Raw genomic sequence first — 17,031 nt, 5'->3', positions numbered from 1 at the left:
TCCCCCCAGGGACCTATTGAGCACCCTTTCACCCCACTTCTCTCCTAAACCACACGGTTGTAGTCTTGGTTACCTCTGATCTAGCTCTTTCTTCAACATTGAAAAGAAGCAGTGAGGTGCTAAGGGTAACTCCAAAAAAGAAAAAATGATCAGAGATGTGATGGAAAAATACTGGTTTGCATTTCTCAAAGTTTATCCTTTTTTCAATTGCTGTAACTACTCAGAGCTGTAGGGAGTGATAACATCTTTTATTAAATCAACTGATACAGCTTGAAAAACTAGACTCTATCAGACACATATATTTTTTTGATATTTTTATCTCACTGACTAGCACAGTAAGAAACCTCCCTTAATGGCTTCCCATTTTCCTGCATCCATATATATGAAGTAAGAACTTATTTTAAACTTTCTTCAGCAATACTTTCTATTTACATGCCAGCTTATAAATTAGTAACAAATTAATAAGTTACAACGTACTGGATCAAAAGATGTATGGAGAGCAGGAATTTCAGGCTCCCTTTTACTCCCAGAAGAACTAAGGATGTTAGGGAAACTGACTTTTTTTTTTTTTACTTTTATTGTCAAAAATATATTACTCCTTATAAAAGTTCCAGTCACTAGGGCAAACAAAAATACAGAAAAGTTATCAGACTATTCTGTATAAGCTTGATTTCTAACTGAAAAGGAAAACTGAATGTGGGGAGATCAACTTTACATCACAGCTTATATACATATATCAATAACTAATATTTCTAAGTAGGTACTTTTCACATCATAATAATAAGCATACCTTTATGAGAGTACAGTCATTCCTAATACATCTATTATTTTCTCCATGGGATACTCAACAAGACTGCTTACTTTTATTTTACAATACCTTCATTTTGTGTAATACAATTGCACTTTATACTTCTTGGCTTTCCCCCAAAACCACTGGGTATACAATGCATGGGAAAAGAAAAAATCAACTACAGTGTTAGCAAGGTAACATTCATTAAATCTAACAAGGATTTCCTATTCAGAACAATAAATGTTACAAAACAACTACATAACAAGATTTCATGTTTAAGATGTATGTCACTGCTCACCCTTACACCTTGTTTCTTCAAAGCTCGGAGTTTAACAGTTTATTCAGCATTTAGTTAAAAATAAATATTTAATACAGAGGTTGTTCTACAATGCAAGCACAGTTAAAATGAAAGGCCTCTGTGGCTACAGCGACCAGATTTCAAATGCAGGTAGATCAATAAAAAAGAAAGCTCAAGCACAGTCTCCATGTGTGAGTAGAATGGTTTATAATAGCTTGCAAACGACTATGCAGTTGCTGTAACCAGCTCCTCTTAAATTATGAATATGCAACCAATTCATGTTAAAGCCAAATCCCAGCACCATTTTTACAGGGAAATCCTAGTAGTTTTTTGCTTGTTCCACATGTTAGCTCTGTTAAGGCTATATACAAACAGCAGTAACTTTGGAACAAATAGGACCAAACTATTTGCATTTCATTACCAAGTCCATTAGCCCAGCAAGGGTTGTCAATCTTTAGAACTCCCCTACAACCGCACAGGCAATAGAACAATGATCTCCAAGCCGAAAAAAAAAACCTCCACAGCAGACACACAAGCCCCTTTGCCAAGCTTTTGCTTCAGCCAATCAGCCTGTCTGCCATGACCTGCTTGAAGGCTTGCATCAAGCTTCAAACACTTTAAAACATCCATCATAAAAAGGAAGACAGGACACTGAATTATACAGTATTAACCTCCAAGGTTTGCATACAAAGATGTAAGATTTATTTATGTCCTAGCACGTTAAGAGCTTCAGCACACTGTTCTTTACCACAAACTAGCTGCCAATTTGATGAACCTCTCTGCCCTGAGCAGTACAGTGTCTTTGATTAATGAGTGCATGCTTGTGGAAAAGTGCAAGAACAAGAAATGGAGCAAAATCCACAATGATGTCCCTGTGCACCGATGGACCACTGCAATCATTTTTGTCCAACTGGCTTCCTGTTTTAGAAAGACTGAGGGCTGAGGAGGGGGTTGTGGAATTATTTTGCTGATTATACTCTGATACTACATATCACTCTTCTACCAGATACCTGGTAAAATGCACTGCATTGTTTATGAAAGAATCTTTCAGCATTGGAAAAACATTTAACTCATTAACACAAATCAATTAATAAATAGGGTCACAATCCAAAAACATTATCTGTGTACTCAGTGAAGAAAAAAATACGCTCCCGAAGATTTCAAGGTTTTAGCTTCTAATCCAAAAGACTAAGGACTGAGGTTCAAGTTCAAGAACAGCTAGGCAGATTATTTTGTGCCTTTAAATTACTGTATTAAATATTCTAAAGAATATCTACCTTATACTTCCTGTAATTTACAGGAATAAGAAATCACCAGTAGGGTTCATCATTACTCAAAAAATGAACATCTTTCATTATCCTTTCCAGAGCAGAACTAAGTTCAGTGTGAGGCTCCAAAAAGACAACGGTATTATCAGTCACTCTATTATTTTTAAGCCTACCCAAGCCTTTCCCAAGGCTTTATACTGTAAACATTGGTGGTGACAAATACTTAAATTTAGCAGTCTTACTAATTAGTAATGTAAAGTGTCCATCAGGTAGAACAATTTTCAGGTAGTTTTTCTTTACATTTTAAGTCGTTTGAATTTTAAGGGTTTGGGTGATTCCTCCCTCAGCAGCTAGAAAAATCTCTGCAATCTCTTTTTGCAAACTACCGAGGCTTAACCCATTCAGCTCTTTACAATGCCTGACCTACATCAAGTGAAAGGCATCTTATGTCCTTTAAACACAGAAAACAAGACATTCAGGAGGCCCTGAAGGACATGGGTAGCAAGGTAAAAGGAGTGATTTCACATTAAAGGCAACAGGCATCATATAGACACCGACAAGCCCAGCACATCTTTTCCTAAATTTCAGAGATTATGTCTGAGAGATCATCTGTCACTAAGCAAGGTTTTAAAATGCATACTTGTTTTGATATTGGTCTTTTTTCCAATGATCTTTTATAGAAGATATTCTATAAAAAGAGAAGGAACTGGTATTAGGAATTGTGTCAAATACATAAATTAATTATGTTAAACTAAGCTGGGAAAACCCTTGTATCCTTTCTTCCTTGTTGTTACATTAAAAAAAAGTGAAATAAGCATTAAGACCTCCTCATACTCCAAGAGTTTCTTTCTGGTGTCTCAAGATCTAGCATCTCATGAAATGCTAACACCACAAAATAAATCTTAATTTCTCTTCCCCAAAAAGAAACAAAAAAATCTATTTTATACCATAAAATTACTACCTTTATTATTTATTTCCATTTAAATCTCAGAGGAACTTTTGTATTGGACTTTAAAAAAGTAACTTGTTTTTTTCTTTTTAAGGAATGGCTCAAGTCCCGGGCATATATAACAGCAAATTTAGGACAGTAAAGAGCTTAAACACTAAAGAACTTGAATAAGAACACAGCTAATAGGTGAAACTATGTGCTACCTGGACTATATGTTCTAAATACCTCTTTTCCACTTAAAATTGTATGATAAAGAAACAAAAAAATGGCAGAATACTGCATCTTGCCTGGCCCTTCTGCAGAAGCTGAATGAATACATGGTCCCAGTTTTGTTTAATGACTACATGCTGCATTCTGCTTACCTACCCATAGCAATTACTCTGAAGGCTAACAAACCACGGAAGCATTTCTGTTTTCGAGGAAACAACTACCCAGCACACTACAGATTAAAGTCACTGAAGACAGCTCTTCCTTCATCGTCTACCACCAACTACTTGAGATGTTGGTAAAACACTAAACCCTTCAAGAGTCCTTATCTCTGTAACAGTGAAACTAATACTGTTCTGCCCTCATAAAGACCTAAGAAAGACAAACTAAAAAACTAGTAAGAATCTACTGTTTTCCTCAGACAAATCTTCTGGTGATTCCTTGCTGGTTTGTTTGTTGCGCTTTACAGTACAAATGGTATTAACATAAAAATGTAGTAGCATAAGAAAAAAATCTTTAAAAGCATAGTCGTCAGTTTAAAAAAGGATGTTTCATTTCCTTCTCTTCCCCAGTGGGGAAGATCATCTGTACCTAGATTCTGAATACTGCATAATGTTCTTCAATACAAACTTTCCATTTCTATAAAACACGTTGACCAACACATACTTACTAGATTTTGTCTACATTCAGATTGTTGTAAACTATCAAACAAATACAAAAATCGCTGCTTACCTTGACAACTGTTTCAGTGTTCCTTGTGGTGGCAATTAACAATCACAAACTAGTTTACAATGTAGTATGACATAATTCACTGAGTGTACTGTAGTAAAACTACAGTATTAACTCAGAAGTTGATCCACACTTGGGAGAACATTGGAAGACTATGGGAATCTTCCTTGGGCCAAATTATCTACATGATGAAAACACTAAGTATCACTCTTAGCACTCTATTGGAATAGTCTATTTTAAAAATATTTAAAAATCAAACAAAAAAGCTCCATTCCACCATTTTTTACACTTTTGAGTTTTCTTTAAAGATACGTCTACATTAAGAGTCTCAGAGACAGATCATAATAAAGGGATCTGAACACAGAATGTTCACACAGTGAAATTCTTCATATGCCAGAGGGAGAGGTGAGGAAGGGTGTAGGAAACTGCATTGTTGGTTATACCTCCCAACAGTCAAGATCTCCTATTCCCAAATATGCCATTATAAGAAAATTATAGAATAGCAGTGAAGTATTCCTTCCCCTCATTCTGGGATATGAGACGGGGTGCACAAGCTTCATTTTATTTGCAACTCTGATATTCCACATCTTGCACAGGAACAGAAAAGTAGCAACAAAGACCTTAACAATTGCAGATCAAGCTGGGAGGGACTGTTCTACTTGAATTCAATGACACCACTAATGGCTTCTTAGCAGTTTCATAAAATCAACCAGCTGTCAAATCGATGCATCAGAAGGAACAGTTATGCACTCCCATAAGAAAAAGCAACACATTAGGATGTTTTACAAAACATCTGCTCCTTTACAATGCAGTTCTACAATAAACGTGCAAACAAAGAAAAAAAGAAAAAGGGCAACAGGACCTGTAAAGAAAGGCTTCTATTACCTTCTTATTTACATTTTAACTGTCTCCCAAAAAGAGAAAAAAAGCCAGTCTAGTAGAACTTTCTTCTTAACATAAGGTCAACATAAAGATTAAACAAATATACTACAGCAGTCAACCAATGCTCTTTCCCTCCATGATATAAAGATATTGTCAGTTAACCTTTTGAAAACACAAAACGTTTTATTACAGGTTCAAGAAAATCCAGTATTTTCACCAAAAGGTATGAAGTATGTATTTAGTTTTTTTCCCTCTCACACTACTCAAGAAAATTTACAGTGGCACTGACAACCTACATGAATCTTAAAAACAATTACCTTTTTGTGGGAACACAGACCTGTAAGGAACCCAGCACAGTGGAATTTAGTTTAAGAAAATAATTTGGATGAGAAATACCAGTATGTCATCGTTTAGGACTGGTATTCTCCAATTCAGTGCTCCCACTGAAACCACGTGCTGCTCATTCGTTCCCTCCCCTTCTTCAGGACGGGGAGGAGAATTGGAGGCACAAAAGGTAAAGGTCATGGACTGGGATAAGAACAATTTACCTGGAAACAGCAGTGAGATAAGAAAACGAATAGTAATAACAACAATACATGACAGAGACTACAAAAAAGCGTCCAAAGATTCACACGGAAACAACAATACCCTAGGTTCACTTGGAAGAGAGCCCTTCTCTCCCCAAAAGGAATAGAGTGTGCCTTGCCTGCCCTTCCCTACCCTCAACAAACAGAGGTAAGGTGGTCCGAACTACTGGGTCCCATCCATGCTCCTCCTGGCTGCTGCAAAAATGAACCCTGTCATGGCTGGAACTAGAACAGGGTATCACAATTCCAGTTTATTTTCATTACACAACAGTCACAAAACCTTATACTGTGCCATCCAGAACAGACTTTGGATCAGGAATGAAAAGGAAACAATACCTGATCCTCAAAAGAATTTTTTTTTACTTTTCAGAGAGTTCTGTTTATGAACAACTTCATCACAACCTGATATGAATATTCCCCTCACTTACAAGAATTGGTACAACCTATGATTAAACCAGCAACAAGCAATACCTGCTTGAAGCAAACATAGAATTTCTTGAACACTGAAGGTTCCTTAACAATTCCTATTGCCTTCTCTACATATACTTTACAAAAATTACCTTGGCTATCATTTTCTTAACATTATACAGTTTACTGATTTTGCAGAGTTTTGACAAAAAATGTATGTAGTTCATTATGAAATGTCAAAGCTATACTGCCATTTTCAGAAATTGCTTATCCTTTGATGCTCACCATTTATAACCAATCCAGTCTTCTAGACCTTCACTGCTGTACATGCTTTCAACTGTTTAAACGTTTTCATTTACTCAGCATTCACACAGGAAATAGCAAATCCAGCCTCACTTTCTAATGCATTTAGGAAAGAAAAATAAAGTAAGCATCTGACATTTGTTCTAACGTAACCCTAAGGCTACTTCAAGTACCGTACTCAATACTGAGTTGAATAGAAAGTCTTGATGTACAAACAGCTATTGCTATTACTTTGTATGTTAACTGTTGTCAATATTTTCCCCAATCCTGAAGACAAAGAAAATGTGAATTACATACAAGTAGTTTCACGTTCTCCATAGTCTGAATTTAAATATGGAGCATGTCAAACAAGCATAGAAAGAATAGAAAAACAAAACTTTTCCTACAACAATTACTCCTTACCAATTACATGTTTCATAAAGTCATGTGACCAGAAAAACTTTCCTGAGATTTTAAAAAAAGCAATTGACAACGAAAGTAACATGTTGAACAATACCTTTTATTGTTCTCTCTTTCACAACAACTGATGCAGAACTTGTAGTCAGAGGAAAAGAGATTTGTTGCTGGGTTTTGAGTAAGGAGTTGTAGGGTTGGTTCTTTCAATGAGTTTAGTATAGTTACTACACTTAGCCACACACATTATACAGTACCTGGAACACAACCCAAACTACATGTAATATTTATAGGTACTTTCCAGATGGAACCTTTTAATAATATACCTTAATAAGTTCATTGCTTCCAAACATACCTCCAAGTCTGTAATTTAAAAATGGAGGTCTGTTTAGCCATGTTCCCTATGCCAAGAAGACACTGTTTATTTCTCAGGCAGGATTCTGTACCAAGTGTTTCACATAAACGTCACATCAGATTAATACTTTCCATAAACAAAACCAATGCAGATCTCCAGATAAATTGTTATTTAACATAGTAACTTCAGAACGGTTTTTTTTAATAACCAAACAGTTAAGCATTCCGAAGGCCAGGGCAGGAGAAAAAAAAAAAAGGGCGGGGGGGTGGGGGGCACAATTGTTTTCCTGATATGAAACCAGACACCAGATAAAGAAGCATATTCACAGTGTCCCCTGTACGTGCGCGCTCAACTAGGAACCTTTCTCTTTAAAGCGCGGTTTACAACACGTTAGATCAGGGATTCCAGGGGAAAGCACAGAGTCTTGGACAAAAATTCCCTTAAACTTTACATGACGTCACTATCTGTCCCTTATAAACTTTAATGCTTATCCAGAAGTGCTTTCAGGTTTTCTACTCATTCCCTCCTAAAAGAGGCGGTCAGACTTTGGAATAAAAATTTGCCCAAGATGGCGAAAGGCTTGTTGTTTAGAGGGCAGAAAAATGGAGGATATTGTAATATACACAAAGGGATAAATTTCAACAACTCAGCCCAACGCTGCAGCTGCTTGTTTCTCTTTACAAGGACGGGACACGCACAAAGCCGCGGACAGAGGGGGCCCGCAGCGAGCCGGGTGTGCGGAGCGGCGCCCGCTCCCGGCCCGCGCCGCGCCGCGCCGCGCCCCGCGGAAGGGAGGGAGGGAGGGAGCGCGGGAGCGCCTGCTCACCGCGCTCGGGAGCGGAGGCTGCGCGGGGCGGAGGGCCGCCCGCGGAGGGGCATCGCCCACTCCGACCGCTGCCCCGCGACTGCTCCGCGCAGCCCCGCCTCGCGCCCGCCCTGACAGCCCCGGCCGAGGGGAGCGAGGCAGCGCCCGCCGCCAAGAGAGGAGCGGGGCGGGAGGGCCGCCGCGAGCGGAGCGTACCACACAGCGCCACACAAAAGAGCCGCCCGGTGGCCGCTAGCAGCCGCCGCGCCGCCTCGGAGGCTGCGGGCGTCTGTCGGCAGAGACGTGACCGGCGCCGCCCGGCCAAGGCACGGGCGTGTGGCCATGAGCAAAGTTTAAAATCGCTCCGAACGCGGCCGTCCCGTCTGCAGACACCCCGGCCCCGACCCTTCCCCGGGACTCACCTCCACGCAGCCACTCCGCCTCCCGCCCGCAGCCCTGCCCGGGCAGGGCCCCGCAGCGGGACTCGCGCTCGGCCCACACAACAAAGGGGCGATACGCACCGCCGGGGACGCGGCCGGCGAGGCGGGCGCTACTCGGGTTCGGGAGCCTCGGCGCGGCAGAACACCATCCCAGCCCAGCCGCTCACCGGCGAAGCTCCGCCGCTCGGTGCGCGGGGCGCGCGGCTCTCGCTCTCCCGCTCTCTCCCCTCCGCGGTGCGGGCGGCGCGCGCCGGGCCGGCCCTTCCCGGCGCTCCCCGGAGCCGGGCGGGGGCGCGCGCGGGCGGCGGCGCGCGCGGCGGCCGCCCCCAGCCGGCGGGACCCCGGAGGGGGTCGCGGACCCCGCGCCCCGGTGACGTCACCGCCGGCGCTCCCCACGGGGCCGGCGGCGTGGCCGGGCCGACGGCGGGATCGCGGATCTCGCTGTGGGACCCGCGGGGAAAAGCTCCGAACAGCCCACGTTCTTCACACCACGACGGAAACTTCCAGCCCGCCTTGGATCATTTTTTAATGATGACTTTATCGGTCGGGCGAGAAACAAAGTTGCCCGCCTTTAGAACCTACAGATTAAGTTCAGGTTAAAAAAATTAATAAAGCAACAATAGAATCTGTGCTGTAAACAACTGACGTCTACGAAACAAAAAAATAAGGTGATCCACTTCTAAAAGAGGAGACATTTTAAAGAAGCAACGTTCAACTTTTGAGTTCTTGAAGTACTCGATAAATTAAAGAAAGCAACAAGGGTGGCGGAATTAAATTAAAATCAAGAGGAAGTATTAACAGTATTAACACTCACCAGCTATTGACACAAGAATTAAAATTAAAAATAAATTAAAGTAAAATTAAAACTACATTTTTAAAATACAAATCTCGTCTTGCCTGAAACAACCCATAGAGGTTGTTTGTCGAAAATTAAAAGCTGTGCTTCCCTACACCAACCCTTCACAGGACACACATGGTATCCTCCTTTTATATTTTTTTTCTTTCTTTGGCATAGTCTCAAACTCAAGCAGGGTTAAAGTACAGTGCAAGAACCCAATGACTGCTCCTTACAAACCATAGCACTATAAAGTTAAACCACAGTGCAATGAAGAAAATCTAAGTATGAGTTGGTAAAAACATACTTGCAGAATTCAAGAATATGTGCAGCTTGTTAACCTTATTAAATACTACATATAACCATTTTAGGAATCAACAATATTTCTAAATAAAGTCGATCTATGCATAAAGAAATATGCACATATAGAAAGATGCCATTGTCTTCTGTTTCCTCTTCAGTCACTGGCTGCGATTTTAATTGTGCTGGAGGATCTTCATTAGTATTAACACATGGGGAGATTTCACAAAGCTGCTTCATTAGGGGGAAAAAAAAAGCCTGGCAGACTAGGTTTTTTTGCATGCAACGAGAATGTCAGCCTTACCTCGGTCATTTGTAACATAATAAGTGCAAGCACAATGATTGCAGTGCAGGAGCTTTGGGGGAAGGGCAAAAACACTGCCTAATACGGATATGAGGAAAAAAAGCTTCTCATTACACAGTAAAATTTATGCTAAAAATTAGTGAAGATGATGTCTCGTGAGACTCATGCTAAATACATTAATATACTGATATGTTTTTAATTATGATTTTTGTACAAGGCTATTTCATTCCAAGGATTCACATCATCCAGCAGCAAAGGTTTCCTAGCATTTATTGATTTTTTTTTTTTTTTTTTTTTTTTTTTTTTTTTTTTTTTTTGGTCCACCACATTCCCGGAATACAGATTTTAATCATTTCACTACAACACACTCAGTAATTTAATTAAAAAATTGAAGCTTCCATCCAGAAACGCATTTAATTTCAATGACACACAATTTCTTTTAGCAGCAAACTGTCTCAACAGTAAAAGCTGGCCTAAGGTTCAAATACATAATTTAGTCCCAAATTCTCCATGCTCTGCATTCCTTTGAAGCTATAATTTGACTAACTACCTAATAACTGTAATAAGGACAACGATTTCCTTATAATATAGTATTAACCCACATTTAATTAACTCAGAGGCTGAGCTCTGTACATGTTTGATTGGGTCAGCGCCTCTCTAACCTCAAAACTTACCAATAATGGTCTAAAAAACAGTGTGGGGTAAGAACTAGTACAGATAGTATAAACAGCTGCTTTGCTCAGAATGTTATCCATCAAAAGTTCACATATTTTTCAATGCAACAACACTGTCAGTCATGAGAAAATAGAGTTTTGTAAGGGGAAACAAACATTAGATTTAGATAATTCATTATCAGATTTACTGGATGTTTGGTGCATATTTAATATTGCTGCTTGTAACATTTAAAAGAAATTCTAATAATAATAGAAATTGTATTATTACAACCTCTATAAATAACCATAGTAATTTTTTGTTGTTGTTGTTAGTAAGAGGAACTATAGTATCTTGTGACAAATAAAAATGTGTATATGTTTGGACAATGTGATGTAATCTTTATTTTCTGTAATGCTCAGCAGAACAGAATTTAATCTGTGAGCACAGAACAACAGGTCCCAACACATATTTCTCTTCACAAAGTTCAGTCAACCATCCAAATTTACACTACTGGGTTATATTTGTCATCAAAATATGAAAAATAACTTTCTCATTGTGCCGAATATTAATTTGGTTTTTGGTCAACTATTTAATGTAGTCTTAGGTAGCTATGTAATATTTTATAGTCTACACCAAAATATGTTTATAAAGTTACAGTTTTTCCACCAGTCACAAACAAATCAGTTTTACTACTGCAAAACGTACCAAGGTTTTAAAAACATATTGCAATTTCTTTGTTTTAATATGCTTATTCAACAAAAGCTGTTGTTAGTGGACATTACTGATGCATTTAAAGTGATTAACTATTACATCAGAAAGATCCCTAGCTTTCAAATTTGGCTGTTCTCCCTCAGGCAGTATGAAAGATAGAATTCTCAATTTTAAAAAATGCAAATTCAAACTGTAGCACATATACTACAAAACCAGGATTCTTTTTTCTTTTGCTTCCTTTTAATGATGAATTATTTACAAATACAGTTAGCCTTTGCATTTTCAGGCTTCCAGTGTAAATACTATTAAAAAATACACCACGCTAGAGTTCTGTAGTTCCCTTAGTATTTTCTGCTATGCTTTTTGACCCTATCATCATAATTTTTTAAACTAGCTGCATGCACCAATGCATTCATAATCTTAACTGCTGAATTGGGAGAAAAAAAGAATAAAATAAGCACCGTATTTACAGACATGTAACCTCACATTTGAATAACTACACTGCTGTCACAAGGGCCATTTACATACCATGCGAAAATGTCTGGAAGGTCAAATCCAAAATTCCCGTGGGACCACAGAGAAAGAGTTCACTGTAATGATCTCTCCAGAGGCACAGACAGTTTAAGAGGTTTCTCTCTTCAGCACCTCTATGCACAGGCTAGCAGCACAGGTTTACAGCCCTTCCTTTGTAGCAATCCAGTTGTTTGTGAGGCTACACAATATTTCCAAGCCGTGATCTTGTAACAGGATCTGTTCTAGACAGACCTTCTAATACACCTAAACAAACAAAAAGTCTTTGAAAGTATTTTATAAGGCTATGCAGTATTCACTAAGGACTAGAAACTATATTATAAAATTCTCTAACAGGTGGTCTGTACACTATTTGTGAAGCATGCATTTTATTATCATAGAATATATTAAAACTGATTTACCACACTGTAAGGACCAGCGGAATGTTATCATCAATCAAAAATATCATTTTTACAAGGCTAGTAGGGCTAGTCCATCCCCCAATAAAGGGTTGAAATAGTTAGCATTTAATGAATACTATTAATTAAAAAAATTAAAAGTTTGATTTTCATAAAAACCTGAATATATCATTCAATTGTGATGATCAATCTGTTTTTAAAACATTACATTCAAAAATATTGCAAAGCCTTTTTGCTGAATTTGTGTTCAGGAGGTTCATTGTCATCACAGATACTTGTAAGCATTTGCAGAGATTATGCTACCACTCTCTGACAGCTATTTCTACAATTTAGCATGTCTAAGTATCCCTGGCTTTATGCTCTTATACACATGGTTTTATTATGCCATCCTGGAGTGGTCAAATGAGTATCTACTTCTACTGCAATGAATGAGGGTCGAGGTACAAAAGGCCAACGAATCTTTAAAAACATAAAAAGTATAAAACTAATTTAATATTTCTGCAACTGGATTGATATGTTCACTACTAAGTTGCTTTCGTTAAGAAATGCTGTGTAATTGTTGAAAGTCAGTATTTAGAGAAATTTTGTTTTAAAGTTTTGCAAAGGTGCTGAACTAAATTAATCCACAGAGCAGTCACAACTGCTGACTGCTGTGCAGAAAACACAGATTTGAAGTACCAAAGTAAGAACTTCTGAAGGACGGAAAAGAATCTAGCCTGCGAGAATCTAGACTTCACACATTCTTAAAAGTCTAGAAATCTTCCTTAAGGATCTTCTGCATCAGCCTATGTTACAGACAACTTACCAAATACACTGCATAGGAAGTGCACTCTTCTTAGAACACATCTCACTGGGAGAGAGGTGAAAGCAGCTATGTGTTATTTCTCTTCACTCATAAATTGTTAAAAGATACTTCTGCTCATCTTAAATGATAGAGAAATCTGTGATCTGTTCTGCCAATCCCATTTCAGCAGTCTCTCATACCCCAACCTTGCCTTCCATAGCTCCTCCAGCATCTCTTTCATGTCTATGATCAAAAATAGTATTTTTATTAACCAATTAAATCTCTAAAAGTGAGAAATGCCAGCTCAATCTAAACAATTAAAATACTAACCCTTTGAAAGTAGAGAGATAAAAAAAATGTTCTTCACTAGGTCCCTTCTGTACTGACATTACTCTTAAATTTTACAGTTAAAATATCTGGCTCTGACTTGTACTCAGAGCCAATGTTGGATTTTAAATACAAGGGTGCTTTCAACTGCCAGTTGTTTGGGACATATATCCAGGATGTTATATTTACCCTTGGAATGAATGAAAAACAAGGTAATTGTAAATGTTACAGTCAGGCAATAAATTACCTCTACATTAGAAAATACTTAGGTTTTTCTGTTTGACTGGAAAAGCACCAACCTCATTGACAACAATGTTAGCAAATAAGGTATGGAAAATCTCTGATTACCATGACAGCTCACATTGTTCTATCAAAATCTTTGCAAATTAAAGTGTCTAAAAGACATACATAAAAACAAAAGAATCAGGGATTAGTTTCGTATATTTTTTTTCACTAGGTGCTTTAGAAGAACTGAAGCAAGGAAATACTAACTTGCAAATTGTTAATTGTTAAATACTAACTTGCAAAAAGTTAGTTTTTATCTTCTTCCAAAAAATTGATGCTTTTTACTATTTAGGCATATTTGGCATTTTCCCTTCCCTGTGTCAGTCTACAAAATACCTTATGTAACAACTTGGTTAATTTTCTTATACCTACAAAAGTCTCTTCTTATGGACCAAAACTACGGTTAGTTTTCTCTGATCAAAGGATGTCGTGTGGGGCTTTTTTCCCCTGTTGCTTCTTTAACCATAAGGATGCAAAAAGGCCTACCTCAAAATTTAGTGTAGATCTGTAGTAATTGCACCCAAGAGTGAAAAGAAGCTCTTTCAGGGTGGAACACAACTGCTGTTACATAGCAGACAAGACTACACAATAGTTTAGGAGAGGAAGCGATGGCATCTCTTATCAAACTACATTTAAGCAGGAAGTAATCTTATGTAATTAACCAACTTGGAACTGGCCAGGTCACAAGGATTAAGAGCTCTTGCAAAAATTTCAGCACAATCTTAGTTAATTGCCCATGAACTTAATTTAAAATACAGCATATTATTACTGAATATATAGTGCTGTATGCACCAAAAAGACCTGTGGAAAATTATTTTGTCAGTATACACATTTTCAGGTTGCATATAGGCTATTAATGATGTTGTCTTTAGTGTACTTTTAATAATTTTATCCATAAAACACCATCCAGTTGGCTACCTTTAAGGCTACATCAAAGTTATGCATATTGTCTAGGTGATTTTTATATATTAAAACAGAATAATGCAGAACACCAGTACTGTGACAGAACAAAGATTTTTTGGTTGGTTGGGTGGTTGGGTTCCTGGCTTTTTCTTTTTTTTTTAAAGAGACACATGCTGTTCAAGTTTTATTTAATTAAAGTCTCATATACCTGCACAGCCAAGGCAGAACCTGGTTTTGCTTACACAGTTCAGATTGTTCAGCTTCTAGCTCTTCTCGTAGTTTATCCTTATTGTGTTTGCAACGTTCCTAAAGAAATTATAAACACATTTCTATATTTTAAGACCTCGGTGATGCATCCATAAACCAGAAAATATGTCAAACAGAGCCAAGATTACTGCAAAACAAACAAACAAACAAACAAACAAACAAACAAAAAAAAACCCAAAAAAAACCAAACCTAAGCTGGAGGATAAATGCACTAACACTTCAGCCATTGAGTTAATTACTTTTACAACAATGCCACTAATTGAAGGAAATACAGAGGACACAGGTCTAATGTCCAAGAATGTCCTTAGCCTAACAGAATCAACCCATTAGTATATTTAATTTCCCCCACCAACATCATAAATGCTATTCTAAATGAGAGCTATTTTTAAAGGTAAAATATACAAAGGCCCTTGAAAGTTACATTCATACATTGCCTTATGAACAGTAACTCTTAAATTAAAAAAATACGAATGATTATGTCCTTTTTATGGACAAGGATTGAGATAGACAGAACTAAGAGCTGAAATCATAAGCTTATGATTCTAAATCCTGTGAAGTTCCGCCTTCCAATTATTAGAAAAAAGCTTCTTAGAAATAGTTTTGAACCATGATTAGTTGTATATGTTGATAAAGAAATACGCATTCCCTAAACTAATAGTTTTCTAGGAATTTATAATAATACAGTTTGTCAGAGAGTTCAGAGATCATATTCCCAAGTGCAATACTATTGCCATTAAAAAAAAGTGATTATTTTATCACCATGTCTTCAGAATCTCTTGCTAATCTGTTGTTTCTTATTCTGAGCACATTTTCTGCATCATCTGCTTGATGTCACATCTTTTTGCACTATCTTAGAACCCTCAGAACATTATCACCATTGCATGTCACAACATAACCCAAATAAAGATCAGGCTTCTTTCAGGACTACAGAAAGCTGAACTATGGATCTAGAGAGTATTATTGCAACTATCTGAATATGAATCTGAATATTTTTTAGTGTTTCTGAAAAGACTGCAACATGCAGTATGGAAATCTCATGCTGTTTTTTGCTGTTTTTTACATAAGTAACTAACATTTCTTTGCAGGAAAGCAAGCATGAAAAGGACCTTTTCCATACTACTGAAAATTCTAAACACCCTACATTTATTGTTATATATTTGGGGATATCTTAGGCCAAAAAAAAAGTAACAAAAAGCTACTTAATGTAACTAGAATAATAGAAATCGGGCATTTGTGTGTTTCCTGTACCTTTTCCTTTCTCTCCCTCCACATTATATTAACTTTCTTTGTTTGAAAGCTAAAAATGCATAAACTTATTACTATCCACTACAGAGAGCTCTATGACAAAGCCACCTAAATCACTTCCTGGCATAGTAAAATGACTGATTTGTGTTTCTGTGAAAACTCGTAAGAATTATCATAAGTGGGAAAGGTGTATCGTGTTTGAACTTTTTATGACTATAACAAGTACTATTCTCAAATTATGTAATTCCAAATTTTAGCTTCTGAAAATTCAAGTTTCTGATCACATTTTGATCATAGAAATCAATAAAGATCACTTGGATGCTTCTTGTGTTATTGTTTTAACATAAACAGATAAATTTTTAAAAAGCCAGAAACATTCAATGTCTAGTCTTGAATGTCTACATCAACTCATACTCAGCAGATATAAATACATCTGCATTTTATGCATCGCATAAAAGATTGCGTATGTTCATGAAGTGCAAGAGTTAAAAATAACCTCAGTGCTTTTCCCAGGATTTTTAGCAGACTATACATACTTAATTCAATATTATTTCCTGTTGTACTTTAGCAGTTTAGGAAAAATTTTAATCAGATATTAAAAAAAAAATAAATTGGAAAGGGCAAATAGTGGACTACTCTAATGGTATTCCTCCGTGGCAAGACCCTGCATCTTTTCTCTGACTTCACCATATTAATGGCCCTCGGCCCACACTCGGCTGTGGCTGTAATTTCCATGAGCTGAAGACAGCGCACACATCGGAGCCGAGCCGGCTGTTGACAGCGTCACACCTCAGAGGAGAAGCTGCTCGCCAGAGAGCGCTCCGGGCCTCCACGCCCGCCGAGCCCAGGGCGGCTCCAGCCGCGCACTGCCCCAGGGCTCTGAGGGCAGCGCGGCGGAGCGTCCCCGCCCGGTGCCCTCAGGGGACCCAGAGCCGGCCCGGCCGAGGCTGCCCGGCTGCCCGAGGCGGCCCGACGCCGTTCCGCGCGCCCTCGGGCCGCCGCAGCCCGCACCGAGCCCGTGAGGAAAGGACGCTGGCTTGCCGTGAGGGCCTGCACCGGGGCCCTGCCTGCAG

General features: G+C 38.4%; 2 protein-coding genes across 42 annotated transcripts in view; one reads left to right on the top strand and one right to left on the bottom strand.

Annotated features, from left to right (window-relative positions):
- BAZ2B (bromodomain adjacent to zinc finger domain 2B) overlaps positions 1–8,699 on the bottom strand; it is a 112,624-nt gene extending 103,925 nt beyond the window's left edge. For 15 of the 41 annotated variants that reach the window (XM_085584748.1, XM_077784854.2, XM_077784852.2 and 12 more), the window contains exon 1: positions 1–7,946. This exon is cut by the window's left edge and continues 31,310 nt beyond it. The gene's annotated coding sequence lies outside the window, so the exon portion shown is untranslated. Of the gene's footprint in view, positions 7,947–8,396 lie in introns of those variants that run through there. The other 26 variants (XM_077784848.2, XM_085584755.1, XM_085584757.1 and 23 more) reach the window with 13 other exon arrangements.
- The window catches only part of LOC146766853 (uncharacterized), a 21,305-nt gene continuing 7,896 nt past the window's right edge, over positions 3,623–17,031 (top strand). Inside the window, exons 1-2 of the mRNA XM_085584008.1 lie at positions 3,623–3,810; positions 7,820–17,031. Coding sequence (XP_085440134.1) covers positions 3,623–3,810; positions 7,820–9,014 — 1,383 coding nt within the window. The 3' untranslated portion in view covers positions 9,015–17,031. The remainder of the gene's footprint in view (positions 3,811–7,819) is intronic.

Source organism: Lonchura striata, chromosome 7, assembly GCF_050655825.1.
Source record: "Lonchura striata isolate lonStrDom1 chromosome 7, ASM5065582v1, whole genome shotgun sequence".
In the NCBI taxonomy this organism is placed as follows: domain Eukaryota; kingdom Metazoa; phylum Chordata; class Aves; order Passeriformes; family Estrildidae; genus Lonchura; species Lonchura striata.
Note: the sequence above shows the minus strand (reverse complement) of the source record. Positions and strands in the feature narration are given on the sequence as shown.